The sequence below is a fragment of the Trichomycterus rosablanca genome, chromosome 7, assembly GCF_030014385.1.
Source record: "Trichomycterus rosablanca isolate fTriRos1 chromosome 7, fTriRos1.hap1, whole genome shotgun sequence".
NCBI classification, from domain to species: domain Eukaryota; kingdom Metazoa; phylum Chordata; class Actinopteri; order Siluriformes; family Trichomycteridae; genus Trichomycterus; species Trichomycterus rosablanca.
In genome coordinates, this window is record NC_085994.1 from 28,468,799 (window position 1) to 28,488,148 (window position 19,350).

General features: G+C 41.2%; 1 protein-coding gene across 1 annotated transcript in view; it reads right to left on the bottom strand.

Annotated features, from left to right (window-relative positions):
- Positions 1-19,350, bottom strand: part of cacna2d3a (calcium channel, voltage-dependent, alpha 2/delta subunit 3a) — a 313,706-nt gene that overhangs the window by 224,693 nt on the left and 69,663 nt on the right. Inside the window, exon 4 of the mRNA XM_062999198.1 lies at positions 2,359-2,475. Within this exon, the coding sequence (XP_062855268.1) occupies positions 2,359-2,475 (117 nt within the window). The remainder of the gene's footprint in view (positions 1-2,358; positions 2,476-19,350) is intronic.

A 19,350-nucleotide genomic window follows, 5' to 3' on the forward strand; every position in this document is an offset into this window, starting at 1 on the left:
GCATCATGACAGTTTCTCATGCAATGCTGCCATACATGGACTCAGATTTCTTAAGATTTTCTGAATATTTTTACCGTTATGTACGCTAGTGAAAGACCTACATTATTTGCAATATTGCATTAAGAAATGTTATTTTTAAACAGTTCTCTCATAAAGTTTGGCACAAATCAGACCCCTTTCCTTGAACCTTCACTTTAATTTTCTTTTTAAGCCCAATAATAATACCCTGTAATTCACCTGCATTTTGTGCAGTGTTTGTCAAAATAGTATTTTTACAGTTATTTTGCTCCTGTTTCAACTTTTTAAGTACATTGCAGGCATCACAATGAAAGTCCTTTTGACAGTTAAATTAAAGTTTAAGAGAATAAACAGATTTTTGTTCTGTATTACATTTTACAAAATGACATTTTACAAACTTCTCCATACACAGTCAGTTCATCTCTTTTCATTGTACTTGTGCAACACATGGTCTGTCTTAAGTAGACTAAGCTAATGCTTCTTCTCTTTTTATTCTTCTTTTGTCAGTGCTATTTTATCTGTCAGACAGAGTTCAGGTTGTTATGATCCCTTCTGAGGGATACATTTGGAGGGGACACACTGATCTCCCCAGGCTTCAGGTCACTTTGGTAGAACAGTGTCTTTGTGTGTGCACTTAGTACAGTGATTTTAAATCTTTTCAGCCTTTGAGCTGCAGCAGTGCCCAAAAGCAAATAATATGGCCTGAATGCATGCATTATGTAGAAGATTACTCAACTAGCACAATTTGCCTCAGTCCAGTGGTACCCAGGAATCCTAAGTGCCCACCCCAGACAGGGTGACAATCCATCTCCAAAGAACACTTACTTATTTAGTTGTTTACTCACACCTTGTGTTTTTGTTTTGGAAAAAAAACACAGTGGAACATATTTACCAGCTCACATAATTCTACTTACTGGCTCCAAAGAACAAAGACCCTCACACAGTTCATTTAGTATTGTCTGTTTTACCACCGCATTATTCTGGTCAGGGTCACAGTGGGTTTGATTCATTGGGTGCAGGGCAGAAAACATCCTGACAGGTTGCCAGTCCATTATAGGGCAGACAACCACACACACAAACACTGTATGTGTTTGAACTTGTGGAAGAAAACCAGAGCACCTGGATGAAAACCCAAACAGACACAGGAAAAACATGCAAACTCCACACAGAAAGGACCATGGCCGCCCGGCCAGAGAACCCAACCCAGGTCTCTGTTGCCTTAAATAGAACATACACCATGCTAACTTTACGCCAATCAAACCTTTACCATCTCTTACTTCAAATTCAATTTTGTTAACATACTGCACATAGCATTTTATCAGATAAACAAATACCATTTAATGATAATGTCAAGGAGAGTATTGACATCATTACATGAGAAGATCATAAACAAACAAAAAAAAACTTCATGACAAAGTACCATGGCAGCTGATAAGGGGCTGTAACAGCATCAGTTCTTCTTGGCAGAGTGCCTGTGAGAATTTGAGCAAATAAAAAAAAGTGAAATCAAGCACTGAAAAACATATTGCGAACATATATGCTTTTCTAGCATAAGTGCCTGACTGCACAAAGCTCTTTTGGGTTTAAATTTGCAAAGACACAATTAACAAAAGGAAGAGCGGAGGCTGTTATAGTCTAAAAGTTGGGGCCAAGTAACATGCACATGGATACACACCAGTGGCGATTTCTCTAAGACTGCAAGGGAAGCTCAGCTTCCCCTAAAATGTCAAAAATTAAATGGTCAAATATGTACAGTTGTGTTAACATTTCATTGACTACAAATGCGTTAGAACACGTTCATCTCGAAGACGAGTTTGTTCAGAATCAGCTACTTATCACAAATCGACTGACTAAATTTTGTTAACTTCTCATACATTCCCGCAGCATCAATGCATTTGCCCGTAGAAGCTGAGCGTCTATTCACTTCTATGGGAGTGCATGGAAAGGTTTTTTTCATTGCTTCGAAACTCGCCGGTCATTGGATAAATGCCACGATTTTGTCCCGCCCCCGGACGCTGAGTGTCTCTGGGGGTGAATGGAGCTGTGGGCGGGTTTGGACGCTGAGCTTCTGCAAGATGATTGGAGGATCAGTCGAAAGGCTGAATCCCGTTTTGATTGACAGCTATTTTGAGATCTACACCATCACTGGGAGCTTCAGTCCCATCGCGGATTTTGCGAGTGAAGTCAAAAGACAAACTGCAACCCATTTCAGGCCATTTTCTTGAAAAGGAACGGAGGGCAGAATTTATGTATAAATAAATTGAAAAAATGTCATGTTGTAAGCCAACAATGAGCTTCCCCTCTTTGAAAGACCAGCAGCCGCCACTGATACACACCTACCTTCATTGCATCTGCTTTTTTTCGAAACATCTCCTCCATGTTTTCTGCCAGTTTCTTCACCAGTTTAAGACCGTCGATTTCTTCAACCTTTACTGAACGTTCAAACTCTTTGTATTTCTGTAAGATCAAGAAGCATAAGAAAAGAAATGTGAAATCTACATTCATTTTTATTTATTAAATAAGAAGTGGCTTGTACTCTTAATATGGGGACTTAATGACATTATTAAATGCACAAACTATTTTTAACAAATTTTTATTTAACTGACAAAAAAATTATGAAAAATTATTCAATTAAAAAGTAATTGAATAATTTTTCAGAGCATCTAACAAACTGCCGATGTTTCTAGCTTTAGCAAAATGTTCATGACTCATGGGTCATGTGTGTTGGGTTTTACTCAAGCTCCTGTTTCTGTGTTCTACATTGCATTTGGTAGTGTGTTTTTGTATGTCTAAGTAGTGTTGTTGCAGGTTTGCTATGGGCTTGTGCAGTTGTACTGTACCTATTTAAAGTGTTTGTTTCTCTGTTGAGCTCAGTAAAGATTTTTTGCATAGTGTTCTGCTCCTGACTCATTACAAATCATTAACTACTTTAATGAGAGGTAGGAGAAAAAAACTATTTTAACCAAGTAAAACATTAGTTTCCATTTGCAAATCAGTCCATAAATTATCCCCCTAAAGGTTGGAATAATTTTTTATTAATATATACACCAGAATTAAAGTATTCTAAATATAAAGGGTCTGATAAAATCTTTTAAAAAGCAAACATATCATATAATAAAGCATCACACATGGCAGTGTTTGTGTTATTCTCTAGGAGTGCTTTGAAGAAGAAGAAGATATACTTTATTTGTCATATATACATATACAGGTGTACAGTACAATTAAATTCTTTCTTCGCATATCCCAGCTTGTTTGGAAGCTGGGGTCAGAGCGCAGTGTCAGTCATCGTACGGCGCCCCTGGAGCAGACAGGGTTAAGGGCCTTGCTCAAGGACCCAACAGTGGCAGCATAGCAGAGCCTGGATTTGAACCGCCAATCTTCCAGTTGATAGCCCAAAGCTCTACCCACTAGGCTACCATTACGACTTCAAAATGTGAACTCAACAAACCATGAGCTAAAGCTGAGGTGTTATTCGATTATGCATCCAGTTATTAAGTTAAGGGGACAGACATTGTTTTTAAATTATTGTGATTTACTTTTTTGGATCTTGTTAGCAGTTTTGAATTTATTATCAGTAAGCTATCTAATTTTAAATCCTATTTATTCAAATTATCCTCCAGGCCACCCAAGGAGGATGGGGGTCGTTGCTGAGTCTGGTTCCTCTCAAGGGAGTTTTTTCTTGCCACTGTTGTCTTCGACTTGCTCAACAGGGGTTCTTGGTCTGTAGGTCCTGGATTCTGTAAAGTTGCTTTGAGACAATGTTCATTGTAAAAAGCGCTATATAAATACTCAGCTACTCAGATTCTTGTCCAGTCACTTGTAATCTCACGGTTGGACTACTGCAACTCCCTCCTGGCAGGAGCTCCCATGTCTACTAAACCCTTGCAGCTCATTCAAAATGCAGCTGCCCGTCTGGTTTTTAACCAGCCTAAACACAGCCACATCACCCCACTGCTGCGTTCTCTTCACTGACTTCCTGTAGCTGATGCTCGCCTACAAAGCCAAAAATGGACCAGCCCCAAGCTACCTTCGTGGTCTAATCAAACCCCGCTCTGTACCACGCAACCTCCGAGCCACTAGTTTCGCACAACCTGATCCTCCACCCAGGACTAGAGGAAGACAAGCATCAAGTCTCTTCTCTGTACTGGCACCCAAGTGGTGGAACGAACTTTCTCTGTCTGTCCGAACATCTGAGTCTCTTGCTATCTTTAAAAAACGATTAAAAACCCACCTCTTTACTAAACACTTATGCTGACTTTTACTTACTTACTAACGGTCTTTCATTACTTAAAAAAAAAAAAAAAAAAAAAAGCACTTTGGTTCTGCTAAAAACAACAGGTTTTAGCAAATTTGTGTTCTTGGACTGTTGTTTACTTAAACTAGACTAAGGTAATGTTTACTATCGAAGCACTTCTGTAAGTCGCTCTGGATGAGAATTAAAGTCCCAAGTAATGTTTGTACACACTATGTAAGTGAATAAATAGAATAAAATAAAAATTTTAAAAACGCAGTGTCACATAAAAAACTTAACAGATATGTAGTACAGTCTTTATAAACAGAGTGCTAGAACATGCTCCATTAGTCTGTCCAGAAAGTACTTTAGTGTTCAATGATGTCCCGAACCAGTGAAGAATTATACAGCGTGATCGCTGCTGGTATAAACGATCTTCTGTACCGTTCCTTGTTACAGCGGAGCTGGATGAGTCTGTTGCTGAAGGTGCTCCGCTGTCCGACTAACAGCTCATGAAGGGGGTGTGATGGGTTGTCCAATATGGTTTTGAGTTTATTCAGTGACCTCCTTCCAACCACCAACTCGAAACTGTCCAGTGAGCAGCCCAACACTGAGCCAGCCTTCCTGATCAGTTTATTGAGTTTCTTTACATCTCCTGCTCTGAGGCTGTTTCCCCAACACACTGCTGCAAAGAACACAGCCCCCGCAACAACAGTCTAGTAAAACATAGCCAACATTTTGTTGCACACATTAAAAGACCTACAGTGTATCACAAAAGTGAGTACACCCCTCACATTTCTGCAGATATTTAAGTATATCTTTTCATGGGACAACACTGACAAAATGACACTTTGACACAATGAAAAGTAGTCTGTGTGCAGCTTATATAACAGTGTAAATTTATTCTTCCCTCAAAATAACTCAATATACAGCCATTAATGTCTAAACCACCGGCAACAAAAGTGAGTACACCCCTTAGTGAAAGTTCCTGAAGTGTCAATATTTTGTGTGGCCACCATTATTTCCCAGAACTGCCTTAACTCTCCTGGGCATGGAGTTTACCAGAGCTTCACAGGTTGCCACTGGAATGCTTTCCCACTCCTCCATGACGACATCACGGAGCTGGCGGATATTCGAGACTTTGCGCTCCTCCACCTTCCGCTTGAGGATGCCCCAAAGATGTTCTCTTGGGTTTAGGTCTGGAGACATGCTTGGCCAGTCCATCACCTTTACCCTCAGCCTCTTCAATAAAGCAGTGGTCGTCTTAGAGGTGTGTTTGGGGTCATTATCATGCTGGAACACTGCCCTGCGACCCAGTTTCCGGAGGGAGGGGATCATGCTCTGCTTCAGTATTTCACAGTACATATTGGAGTTCATGTGTCCCTCAATGAAATGTAACTCCCCAACACCTGCTGCACTCATGCAGCCCCAGACCATGGCATTCCCACAACCATGCTTGACTGTAGGCATGACACACTTATCTTTGTACTCCTCACCTGATTGCCGCCACACATGCTTGAGACCATCTGAACCAAACAAACTAATCTTGGTCTCATCAGACCATAGGACATGGTTCCAGTAATCCATGTCCTTTGTTGACATGTCTTCAGCAAACTGTTTGCGGGCTTTCTTGTGTAGAGACTTCAGAAGAGGCTTCCTTCTGGGGTGACAGCCATGCAGACCAATTTGATGTAGTGTGCGGCGTATGGTCTGAGCACTGACAGGCTGACCCCCCACCTTTTCAATCTCTGCAGCAATGCTGAAAGCACTCCTGCGCCTAGCTTTCAAAGACAGCAGTTGGATGTGACGCTGAGCACGTGCACTCAGCTTCTTTGGACGACCAACGCGAGGTCTGTTCTGAGTGGACCCTGCTCTTTTAAAACGCTGGATGATCTTGGCCACTGTGCTGCAGCTCAGTTTCAGGGTGTTGGCAATCTTCTTGTAGCCTTGGCCATCTTCATGTAGCGCAACAATTCGTCTTTTAAGATCCTCAGAGAGTTCTTTGTCATGAGGTGCCATGTTGGAACTTTCAGTAACCAGTATGAGAGAGTGTGAGAGCTGTACTACTAAATTGAACACACCTGCTCCCTATGCACACCCGAGACCTAGTAACACTAACAAATCACATGACATTTTGGAGGGAAAATGACAAGCAGTGCTCAATTTGGACATTTAGGGGTGTAGTCTCTTAGGGGTGTACTCACTTTTGTTGCCGGTGGTTTAGACATTAATGGCTGTATATTGAGTTATTTTGAGGGAAGAATAAATTTACACTGTTATATAAGCTGCACACAGAGTACTTTTCATTGTGTCAAAGTGTCATTTTGTCAGTGTTGTCCCATGAAAAGATATACTTAAATATCTGCAGAAATGTGAGGGGTGTACTCACTTTTGTGATACACTGTAAGCTTCCTCAGAAAGTAGAGTCTGCTCATCCCCTTCCTGTACACAGCCTCCGTGTTAGCCCTCCAGTCCAATCTGTTGTCAAGCCAGACACCCAAGTACTTAAAAGTGTCCACCAGTTCCACATTTTGGTGACCCATGATGGTAACAGGTCCACTTGTTGTCCTATTCCTCCTGAAGTCCACAGACATCTCCTTGGTTTTGGACACATTTAGGAGCAGATGGTTTCTCCCGCACCACTCCACAAAGCTGCTCACCAGGTCTCTGTACTCATCCTCCTGTCCATCCCTGATACACCCAACCACTGTACAGTCATCAGAAAATTGAAGGTGGCAGAGGTCTGACTTGTACTGAAAGTCGGTGGTGTACAGGGTGAAAAGGAAAGAGGAAAGCACAGTTCCCTGTGGTGCTCCAATGTTGCTGATCAGGCGCTCTGACTGGTAGGTTCCCAGCTGTACAAACTGGGGTCTTTTAGCCAAGTAGTCCAATACCCAGATGATCATGGTTTTGTCCACTTACATGTTTTCCATCTTTTCCCCCAGTATGCAAGGTTGAATGGTGTTGAAAGTGCTTGAGAAGTCAAAGAAAGTAATTCTTACTGTGGTGTTGCTCTGGTCCAAGTGGAGGTGAGCCCTCTGCAGAAGGTAAATCACAGCACCATCCATGCTTACCTGCTGTTGGTAAGCAAACTGCAGGGGGTTCAGGAAAGGGCTGAAAGTGGCTCGTTGTCACTTCTAGTGGAGAGTATGGGCCATCAGTCAATGGGTCGTCTGACTGTGGGTCCTCTGACAATGGGTCATCAGACTGTGGGTCTCCTGACAATAGGTCGTCAGAGAATGACTGTGGGTCCTCTGACGATGGGTCATCAGACTGTGAGTCTTTTGACAATGGGTCATCGGAGGATGGCTTTGTGTTGAGGAGGTGTGAGTCGTTGTGTGTTAGAAGTGGAGGTGATGAGGGAGTGGGGATGGTGTTGCCAGTGCTAGAGGAGGATGGTGTTGTGCTGAACCTGTTAAAAAACACATTCAGCTCGTTGGCTGTGTCCAAACTGCCCCCTACAGCTTGTTGTTTTTTCTTGAAACCAGTGATCTGCTTCATTCCAGCCCAGACTTCTTTTGCATTATTTTGTTTAAGTCTTCCCTCCAGCTTCTTTCTGTAGGCATCCTTATTCTCCCTCAGTTTCACCTTCAGTTCCTTCTGCACTGTCCTTAGCAGCTCTTTGTCTTTTAGTCTGAAGGCCTGCTTCTTTTTGTTTAACAGTTCCTTCAGGTCTTTGGTGATCCATGGTTTGTTGTTGGGAAAACAGCGCACCTGTCTGACTGGAACAATGGTGTCCGTACAGAAATTGATGTAATCCGTGATACATTCAGTCATCTTATTTATGTCCTCACCAGCTGATTCACACAAGACTTCCCAGTCTGTAGTCTCAAAGCAGACTTGCAGAGCCTCCTCTGCCTCTGATGACCACCTTCTGATTGTTTTCTTTGTCACTGGTTGCCTTAAGACCACTGGTCGGTATGTGGGAATCAGTTGTACCAGATTGTGGTCCGATCTTCCCAGTGGAGGAAGGGCAGATGATCTGTAAGCATCTTTCACGTTTGTATAAAGTAAATCCAGTACTCTGTTTTCCCTAGTTGCAATTAACAATTAACAAACTGGTGGAAGTTTGGTAAAGTTGTGTTGAGTGTAACATGGTTAAAGTCCCCTGAGATGGCGATGAAAGAGTTCGGATGCCGAGTCTGAAGTCTCGCAATAGCGGAGAGAATGACGTCACATGCCACTTCCACATTGGCGGTCGGCGGGATGTAAACAATAACAATAATGGCGACCGTGAACTCCCTCGGCGGGTAATACGGACGTAATCCGACAGCTAAAAGTTCAGCGTTCGGGCAACAGTGACTCTCCTTCACAGTAATATGTCCCGGATTACACCATCTGTTATTCACAAACAGTGCGACTCCGCCGCCTTTCTTCTTACTGCTCCGATCAGCATCTCTGTCCCCTCTCACAATCTGAAAGCCGGGAATCGAAACGTTGTGTAAAAATACACATGCAAATTAAAAGCTGAATACTAAACTCCCACTCATGTGTAACAGCAACAGATGTAATTGCAAGAAGACACTGAGATGTTAACAGTTTGTATAATAATAATGTAGAAAATATGCATAGATTTTTTGTTGATGTTTTGTTTTAATTATTATTATTTTAATAAATGAATAAAGCCCTTTCAAGCTACTTACGTGCAGAGAAAGCACTAAGCCTCTATAATGATGGATCTTTGTTTTCCTCTGGTATGTACACTATATTGCCTAAAAGTATTCGCTCGTCTGCCTTCACACGCATATGAACTTGAGTGACAGCTTATGAACCAGCTTCGACTCTTCTGGAAAGGTTTTCCACAAGGTTTAGGAGTGTGTTTATGGGAATTTTTGACCATTCTTCCAGAAGCACATTTGTGAGGTCAGACACTGATGTTGGATGAGAAAGCCTGGCTCGCAGTCTCCACTCTAATTCATCCCAAAGGTGTTCTATCAAGTTGAGGTCAGTTGAGGTCAGTCAAGTTCTTCCACACCAAACTCGCTCATCCATGTCTTCATGGACATTGCTTTGTGCACTGGTGCGCAGTTATGTTGGAACAGGAAGGGGCCATCCCCAAACTGTTCCCACAAAGATGGGAGCATGAAATTGTCCAAAATCTCTTGGTATGCTGAAGCATTAAGAGTTCCTTTCACTAGAACTAAGGGGCCGAGCCCAACTCCTGAAAAACAACCCCACACCATAATCCCCCCTCCACCAAACTTTACACTTGGCACAATGCAGTCAGACAAGTATCGTCCATCGAATTGCCAGACGGAGAAGAATGATTCCTCACTCCAGAGAACACGTCTCCACTGCTCGAGTGTCCAGTGGCGGCATGCTTTACACCACTGCATCCAATGCTTGCATTGCACTTGATGATGTAAGGCTTAGATGCAGCTGCTCGGCCATGGAAACCCATTCCATGAAGCTCTCTACGCACTGTTCTTGAGCTAATATAAAGGCCACATGAAGTTTGGAGGTCTGTAGCAATTAACTCTGCAGAAAGTTGGTGACCTCTGCGCACTATGCGCCGCAGCATCCACTGACTCCACTCTTTCATTTGGCCTTTTCACGTGGCCTACCACTTCGTGGCTGAGTTGCTGTTGTTCCCAATCGCTTTTACTTTGTTATAATACCACTGACAGTCAACTGTGGAATTTTTAGTAGTGAGGAAATTTCACGACTGGACGCAACGCAACAGGTGGCATCACGGTACCATGCTGGAATTCACTGAGCTCCTGAGAGTGACCCATTCTTTCACTTACAGTATGTTTGTAGAAGCAGTCTGCATGCCTAGGTGCTTGGTTTTATACACCTGTGGCCATGGAAGTGATTGAAACACCTGAATTCAATGATTTGGATGGGTGAGTGAATACTTTTGGCAATATAGTGTATTATAATGGAATAATAAAAACATTAAGAATTATGACAGAAATATTATATAATATTATGCCTTTGATTGTCATATATACATATACTCGTATACACTACAATGAAATGCTTTTTTCTGCATATCCCAGCTTGTTTGTAAGCTGGGGACAGAGTGCAGAGACAGTCATTCCACAGCGCCCATGGAGAAGAAAAGGTTAAGAGCCTTGCATGACAAACCCACAATCTTGATGAATGTTGAATGAATGATGAAAGAATGATGGATAGGAATTGTTCCAGCATGAGTAAATGTGTGTAAAATCTACCATTTTTAATGTCCAAACATGACAGTGAGAGGAACAAAAATGTATAGAGAGATAAAACATGAGTGAGTAAAATAGGTTACTGTGAGTGCAAAAAAAATAGTACAGCTGATATGAGACACAATCTTAGACAATAACATTACTGCGATAGATGATGAATAATAATAATAAAACAAATGTAAAAAGAAAGCGCCTCCCTTAACATGTCAAACTATTTTCATTTTTAACCCCACTCTTGTCTTTCTAATCTCTAATCTTTAGCATACAGTGGTGTGAAAGAGAAACTGCTCCCACTGTGATTGCTAATGTAAGTGTTATTGCCACTGTTATTGCTTGTACAACTAAATTATAAAAGATAATTACTTAACTCATAGGTAACATAAGTAACACCCCTGAGAAAAATAAAATGACACCTCCCCACAAACCATGTCTGTTTGATCAATCAGTTTACCAAATGGAAATGTTGAGTAACAATTAGATCCAAAATGTAATTAAATTCCAGTAAACACAAAAAGTTAAAAGTAAAGGGCTAGGAAAAGTGTTAACGAAGCCATGTCTAACGCTGCATTTACAAGAAATGTGTCAAAACCACTTTTGCACTTGGCTGTGCTATTGTTTTCTATAGAGAAAGGCCATGCAGCATGGCTTATGTGTGAAAGCAGCCTAAGGCTCTAGGACTTTATCAAACCACAGTAAGAGCCATTTTCTCAAAACTTGAAACAGTAGTGACCAAAAACTGTCACACCTTAAAGGGTCTCATTAACATCAAGAGATCTAATCAAATGCAGCATTTTAACCGTTAAACAGCCAAAAGTATATTAGTTGTAAAGAGTATTAGTTGTAAAAAATTATTTTATGTTATTGCTTACCTCCTTGCACCTAATGCCTAGTTCACACTACACGATTCTTGCCCTGATTTTCGCTCGGCCACTGGTCGGCGCTAGATTTGCCGGCTCGGCAGCAACTCGGCGTACACTCGGCGATCGAAACTCAGCTCTCGAACGCTATGTGTGAACTACTCAACAACTCGATATGAGAAAAAATCTGGATCCGAGCTGCCCGACTGGCAATGAGTGCTATGTCAAACAGCCAATGAGAACGCAAGATACGGGGTGAGGGGAAACGCAGGGGAGGAGTTGTAAGGTGGGACAGGGGCATAATATAGTTTATATCAGAATACATCAGCACACACACAAAAGTTTTACAGTATTTCTGACCTTATCGTTCTCTACAAAACATAACACCAACATTGTATTGCAAAAAAATATTTATTAACGTCCAACTCACTATAGAACAATCCATGCTGTTCACGTAGCCAAATCCACTCAGATTCATTTATTTTTTCTCTTTGATTTTACGCTGCACATCAGCGCACAAACTTTGATCGATCGCTACTTGTTGACGTGCATTTTTGTACATGGTATCATTAAACCCCTCGTCACTTCTCAAACGAAGTTTGGGAGACCAGAGAAGCTCGCCTGCGATTCTACTTGGTGATAGATCGTGTAGTGTGTGACCCCCTATCACAGATCAGTCGCGTAGTGTGAAAGCCACAACGACTTGAAAGACTCCCGATTACAAAAGATCCAGTTGTGTAGTGTGAACTGTACAGCGACCTGACGACTTGGAAAGTCGTGTAGTGTGAACTTGTCATAAGTAAAACATTTCAAACATTTTTTTTAAATATGTTGTGTATTTCAGATTTTATGAGCTGTATCTCCCAGGATGATGATGATGGCGTCCCCTCATAGTCCGAGGATAGATCTCCAGTGCGATGCTTGGTTCTCCGTCAGTGTTTGGCTCTCTGATGGCTGATGAGGCCAGTTCTTGAGGCAAACATTCTTGGACATTTTTCACAAGGGATTGTAAGAGCTCGAGGTTGCCGTGCTCGAGATTGTAATTCCTTGTTTGACAGCTCTTCCCCACAAAGGTCTTTCTTGAGGCAATGCTTCCCAGGTCTTGGGGTCAATGCCTGTGGACTTTAATTGATATTTGTAGCGTTTCAGTGGGGTACCGAGGGGTCGCTTCCTCGATGCGAGTTCACCAAACAGGATCCGTCGTGGGAGTCAATCTCCTGACATGCGAGTTACATGGCCCATCCACGGGAGTTGATGTTTCATGATGGATGCTTCAATGCTGACAGAGGAAGCTCTTTCCAGCACAGAATTATTGGTCACATAATCATCCCAGTTGATGTTGAGGATTGCTCGCAGCTTCTGTTGGTGGAACTGCTCCAGCTTCTTCCGATCTGCTCGGTAGAGGGTCCAGGTTTCACATCCATACAGAAGAGCGGATGCGACAAAGTTTTGTTTGATGGGTCAGATCCTTGTTACGGAAGACACGGCTGGTGAGTGCTCCGAAGGCTCTGTGTGCTGCTTGGATTCTGTTCTCTACGTCTTTAGATGATGTGCACTGGGTGGACAGAATGCTGCCAAGATACGGGAAGTGGTCCACACATTCTAGGGTCTTCTCGTTGATTAAGATGTTGAAGTCTCGTAGGGAAGTCCCGGGAGGCAGTTGTGCAAGGACCTTGGTTTTTGAGGCGTTCACGGTCATGCCAAAGCATGTGTATGCTGCGTTAAAGTTGTTGACTGATGTTTGTAAGTCTTTGACTGAGTGGGTTGGTGCAGCGTTATCGTCTGCATATTGCATTTCGGTGACTTTGAAGGTGGAAACCAGGCTTCTGGATCTCAGATGGGACAGGTTGAATAGTCCTCTGTCCAGCCTGTACCTCATTTCAATGCCAGGGTTATTGGGTGGTATCTCATACATCATGGCGGCAAGGTATATGGCAAACAAGGTAGGTGCAAGGACACATCCCTGTTTCAGTCCACACGTGATTGGGAATTCTTCAGATATGTTGTTCTGATGGATGACTTGTGCTGTCATGCCTTCGTGTAGGGCTTGGATCAGTTGGATGAAGGGGTTGGGGAAGCCAAAGCGTCGTAGGACTTCCCACATGGCAGCCCTATTGACACTGCTGTAGGCCTTCTCCAGATCATAGAAGACTAGGAAGAGGGGTTTTTGCTGTTCACATGATCACGTGACTGGCGAGCAGAAAATCACGTCGATTGTTCCGCTAGTTGTACAAAATCCACATTGTGACTCTGGGAGGATTTCTTCTGCAACCTTTTGAAGATGATTTTGGATGATCCAGGCGAAGATCTTCCCAGCGATGGAAAGCAGGTATATTCCGAGGTAATTCCCACAGATGTTCTGGTCACCCTTTTTGAAGATCGTCACAATCAGTGCTTCTTCATGTCGTCAGGGACTTGTCTTGCTTCCCACATTCGGAGCATCAGTACGAAGAGGCGGGTCTTGAGTGTTATACCACCATGTACAAGGAGCTCAACTGGGATGTTGTCGGGTCCAGCGGCTCTTCCGTGTCGTATGAGGCTTAGAGTTGTTTCAAATTCTTGGTAGGACGGAGGTGCTGTCACCTCAAGTCGTAGGGGCAGTTGGGGGACGTTTCTCAGGAAGTCTCTGGCAACGGATGACTTTTGGTTAAGGAGAGTGTCGAAATGTTCCTTCCAATGGGGTAGGATGGCTTGGCTGTCTGTTAGAAGTGTGCAGTTGTCAGAGGACATAAGCGTTCCAACGGATTATCTCCTTGGCCATAGATCTCTTTGAGGCTCGCATGGAAGTTCCTTGTGTCTCTTTTATCGGTGAAGCTTTGGAGTTCTTCTGTCTTCTTTTGCCAACAGTTGTTTTGGAGCTCTCTGAGCCGCGCTTGGCACTGTCGTTTCAGTTGCTGGAATTTGGTTTTCTTCTCATGATTTGAGGGATCCTGTTTGAGAGTGATCTTTGCTTTCCGTTTTTCATCTATTATGGTTGTGATCTCCGCATCATTGTTATCGAACCAGTCTTGATGCTTTCTTCTCTGCAGAACGATGCAGCAGCAGACTACACCGATCAGCCATAACATTAAAACCACCTCCTGGTTTCTACACTCACTGTCCATTTTATCAGCTCCACTTACCATATAGAAGCACTTTGTAGTTCTACAATTACTGACTGTAGTCCATCTGTTTCTCTGCATGCTTTGTTAGCCCTGTGTCTGATCCACTCATACCAGCACAACACACACTATCACACCACCACCATGTCAGTGTCACACCAGTGCTGAGAATCATCCACCACCTAAATAATACCTGCTCTGTGGTGGTCCTGTGGGGGTCCTGACCACTGAAGAACAGGGTGAAAGGGGGTAACAAAGTATGTAGAGAAACTGATGGACTACAGTAAGTAATTGTAGAACTACAAAGAGCTTCTATATAGTAAGTGGAGCTGATAAAATGGACAGTGAGTGTAGAAACAAGGAGGTGGTTTTAATGTTATGGCTGATCGGTGTATATTGGCAATGGTTTTCCAAATGGGACAATGGTTTTCTCAAATACTCCTAATATCTATATCTTTGTCACAAGAGCATGGCGGTGTGACATGAACGGACAGGTCAGTCAAGACACTTGTTTTGAGTTTATCCATGAACCATAGTCATAATCTTACAACAGCGTATTAGGGTCACTGTAAAAAAAATAGTTTTAAGTTTTGATTTTGAGAATAAAGTCGTATAAATTTAAGTTTTGAGAACTTGTCGAAATGATTATGAGAATAAAGTCGAAATTATTTTGAGAATAAATTCGAAATATTATGCCCAAAGATTGTACAGCCATCGTAGGCTTTTCAGTTCAGAGAAGCTGAGGACTGAGGGCAGCCTCCAATGTTACTGTGGTTATCTAATAACCCGTGATTATTTTTGGGTCGTTGTTTGTATTGTACGCTTCCATCCACATGACATGATGACTGAAGCCGTCAATGAAACCATTTACCACGTTCTTCTTAATAAACACAGTTTATTGCAAAGCCATTTCATCGTCCTTACGCTAATAATAAACCGGTGCTGATGTTACCAAATCATGAACATCCCTCATTTTAACACAGGGAGGTTGCAATGGCCATAATATTTGACTTTAATCTCGAAATCATTTCAACATTAATCTTGAAGTCATTTTGATTTTAATCTTGAAATCATTTCGACTTTATTCTCGAAATCATTTCGACTTTAATCTTGAAATCATTTAGACTTAATTCTCGAAATCGAAACTTATACAACTTTATTCTCAAAATAATTTCGACTTTATTCTCAAAATAATTTCAACTTTATTCTTGAAATCGATACTTAAAATAATATTTTTTCTTTAAAGTGGCCCTAATACGCTGTCGTATAATCCATATCTGGGGTCAGCAAATTCATAAACAAAAAAAGGCATTGGTTAAAACTAGGGGTGGGGCGACGCGTCGACGTAATCAACGTAATCAATTATGAAAATACGTCGATTTGCAAAAACGTGCGTCGACGCGTCTCGAAAATGGCCATGCCCACTAAAAACATGGATTTCTCTGGGGAAGTTGCGGCTAAAAAACTTGCACACAAGCATCTAAAGTTTAGGAGTGTTTTTCACAAAGACACAACAATGTGGTGCTCTGTAAACTTCGCAAAGTGAGGGTGGTTTATCGCAGCAGTACGACTTCTATGCACCAGCATTGCACAAGCATCCCAGAGCGCATTTTCAAACATCAGCAAAACACGCCGATAAGTTTGTTTACATTTACTTCTTCACCCTAGCGTTATATATTAGGGTTATTAACACATGTAGCTACGGTGCTAACGTTAGTAGTAGTCGCTGTTAGAAGTAGATTATCTGTCCATGTTAGTAAAATAAATTTTACAATTAAAGTAATTTCTGCACCGTTGCGTCATGCAACTGCAACGGTGCGTCATGTATTCTGCCGTTTTATATTTTTCTGATTACTTTAATGTCGCGTTGGAGGAAGAGAAAAGTTTAAACTAACATTACAGCCTGTCGCTAGAGCCTGTAAATCGTTTTATTTATTTTCTTTGCACGTTGTCGATATAAAAATACATTTACCAGTGATTACCTTAACTATACATTACACCTGAATGAAGTAATTCCCAGTTATAACCATTTAAAGTTTGAAGTTTGTAAGTAGAATAATGATTCAATATTTCAGGTAAAGAGTTGCTGTGACATACAGTTAAATAATAAAACTGTCACAGCAATTTAAATTTGAGGTCTAGTTTTTTTCTGATGGGATATCTGACAACACAGTAGTGATTATGCCACTATCATTGTTATTCTGATAAGCTTTATGTTTCTCTTTTTAAGGGTCAAGCAAAGAAGTGTGGAGGACTTTTCAAACAAGCTGTAATATACAACAAAATAATTCCTGTTGTACTGCACATCTGTATATGTATATATGACAAATAAAGGCATTCTATGTTTCTTTACATAATTTTTTTTAAATAAAATATTGAAACATTAAGATGAATTCTGTTTTTCATTTTTTTATGTCACACATAAACCCCTTTAAAATAAGCAGTAAAAAAAATCATTGTTAGATTAATCGATAAAAAAATAATCGTTAGGTGCAGCCCTAGTTAAAACCAGGAGATAACAATTTAGCAAAGCAGCATGGCATGGGATTAAGGAATAAGAACAGTAAACCAAAACACAAATGATGAAATACTGTGAAGACAAAATATTAACACAATTCAGTGGGTACAGCACAGCAATCACAGCTGTCAGATCAGAAACAAAACACAAGAGGCACTTATACTAACACAAATTACAAAGACAATGAGAAACAGATGTACACAATAAACAGGAACAATTTTATGTATTTCTCCCGTTTTCAGTATTTGTGACTATTCAGAGCCACTTAGAAGTTGGAACAAAGAGTGAGAAGCTTGACCTGTTACTCTTGTTGCTTTTTGTGCCTAGTTCTCACATCTAAGTGCTGAATACAGAGCAAAATGAGAAACACTTCCAAAGCCAATCAGGGTAATAGTATGGTGGACTCTGTATCCAAAATGAATCACGGAATGTAAACTTCTTTAATTGAGTAAGGAGCTTTCAGGCCAAAGTAAAAGCTGGAGATAGTTGAAATGAAGGCTAAAACTATACAAAGTGAACAAAAATGCAGCTGTAGGGTTTCTTTAAAACAGATTTTTATGATTGCACTGCTCACACACTAACACACTAAAATTAATGGGGTAAAGAGCAGAGAAGCACCCCTTGAATGTACTCCCAAGTTGAAAGTTAATAAAAGCAATTACACATGAAGGCAAAACCAACCTTAAACATCACTGCGTCTAGGGCACAATTAACTCTTTAATTAAAAAATCTACTCTAATGAGAGCATGGTAGTAAAAGCACTTGTACAGAACATGTTAAAAGCAAGTACTTTGATCTTTCCATCCCACCAAATGTTGAGTAAAGAGGGGAACATCACACACAAGTCAGGGGAAACATTTAAAACAAAATGAGAAGTGAGTTTTGTACAGCTCTAATCTAAAGCCAGTCCCAAACTGACTTCCACTACCCTTAAGTCTGTGCCCCCCATTTGCCTGCATAATATTCCTAAAGCCCCACAAATCCAGTACAGCTGGGTAAGATCCAGGTTCTGTCCCTAACATAGGCTCAAAGATTGAGTAAAGTCCCATGTTTAATTGTGTGTTTGCTTGTGATAATGCATGCAGCTGTGTGGAAAAACCGAAGAGTATGAAAATGCCCCAAATATGTATCTGCTTCATGGTGTATCACTGGAGCTTATCTTTTTGCTTCAGTCAGAGACTTTTCAAAAAGCTTTATAACAACAAAACACAAAGTTAGTGATTTGAGGAGTAAAAATGAATTTCTGCATTAATTACTACATTTATTATGTTTCATAAGACATTCCATAACAGAGGTTCTTCAAAAAAGTGTCTTATGATATGAAATATCTGATCACATTTAGGTTGTGGTTATCACATAGTAGTAAGCGACTTGTAACAGAAGCACCAGGTCTAAGCCCGTACCTTCAGTACTGAAGATAAACCCACTTACAGGAGATTTAATTAAGGGAGAACAACTAAGATCAGTACATTATCGCCGGTCTGTTATGTACAACCCAAAATCTGAAAAAGTTGGGCCAGTATGGAAAATGCAAATAAAATACATTTATTTACTTTAGATACATTTACTTTGACTTTTATTTGATTGCAGACAGTTTGAACCCAAGATATTTCATGTTTTTTCTTCTCAACTTCATTTCATTTGTTAATATACATCCATTCCTGCATTTTAGGCCTGCAACACATTCCAAAAAAAGTTGGGACATGGGCAATTTAGGGCTAGTAATGAGGTGAAAAACTGAATAATGATGTGATTCTAAACAGGTGACGTCAACAGGTGGTTGTAGTTATGGTTATGTAGTTATGGTACTCGTCCTGGAAAGGCTGAGTCTTTGATGAGCAAAGATGGCCAGAGAATTTTTGTCAACAAATGCATAAAAAAATGATTGAAATGTTTAAAAACAATGTACCTCAAAGAAAGATTGGAAGGGATTTACATATTTCTCCCTCTACAGTGCATAATATCATTAAACGATTCAAGGAATCGGGAGGAATTTCAGTGCGGAAAGGCCAAGGGTGCAAGCTTAAGCTGAACGCCCGTGATCTTCGATCCCTCAGATGGCACTGCATCAAGAACCGCCACTCAATAATAGCTGATGTAACCACATGGGCAAGGGATTACTTTGTCACCTTTGTCAAGCACGACAATACGGAGTTACATAAACAAATACCACTTAAAACTTTACTGTGCAAAAAAGAAGACTTATGTTAACCATGTCCAGAAGCGTCGACTTCTCTGGGCTCGAATCCATCTAGGATGGACCATCACACAGTTAAAACGTGTATTGTGGTCAGATGAATCAGCATTCCAGGTCTTTTTTGGAAAAAAATAGGTGCCATGTGCTCCGGACCAAAGACGAAAAAAGACCATCCAGACTGTTATCAGCAACAAGTCCAAAAGTCAGGGTCTGTCATGGTATGGAGCTGTGTCAGTGCCCTTGGCAAAGGTCATT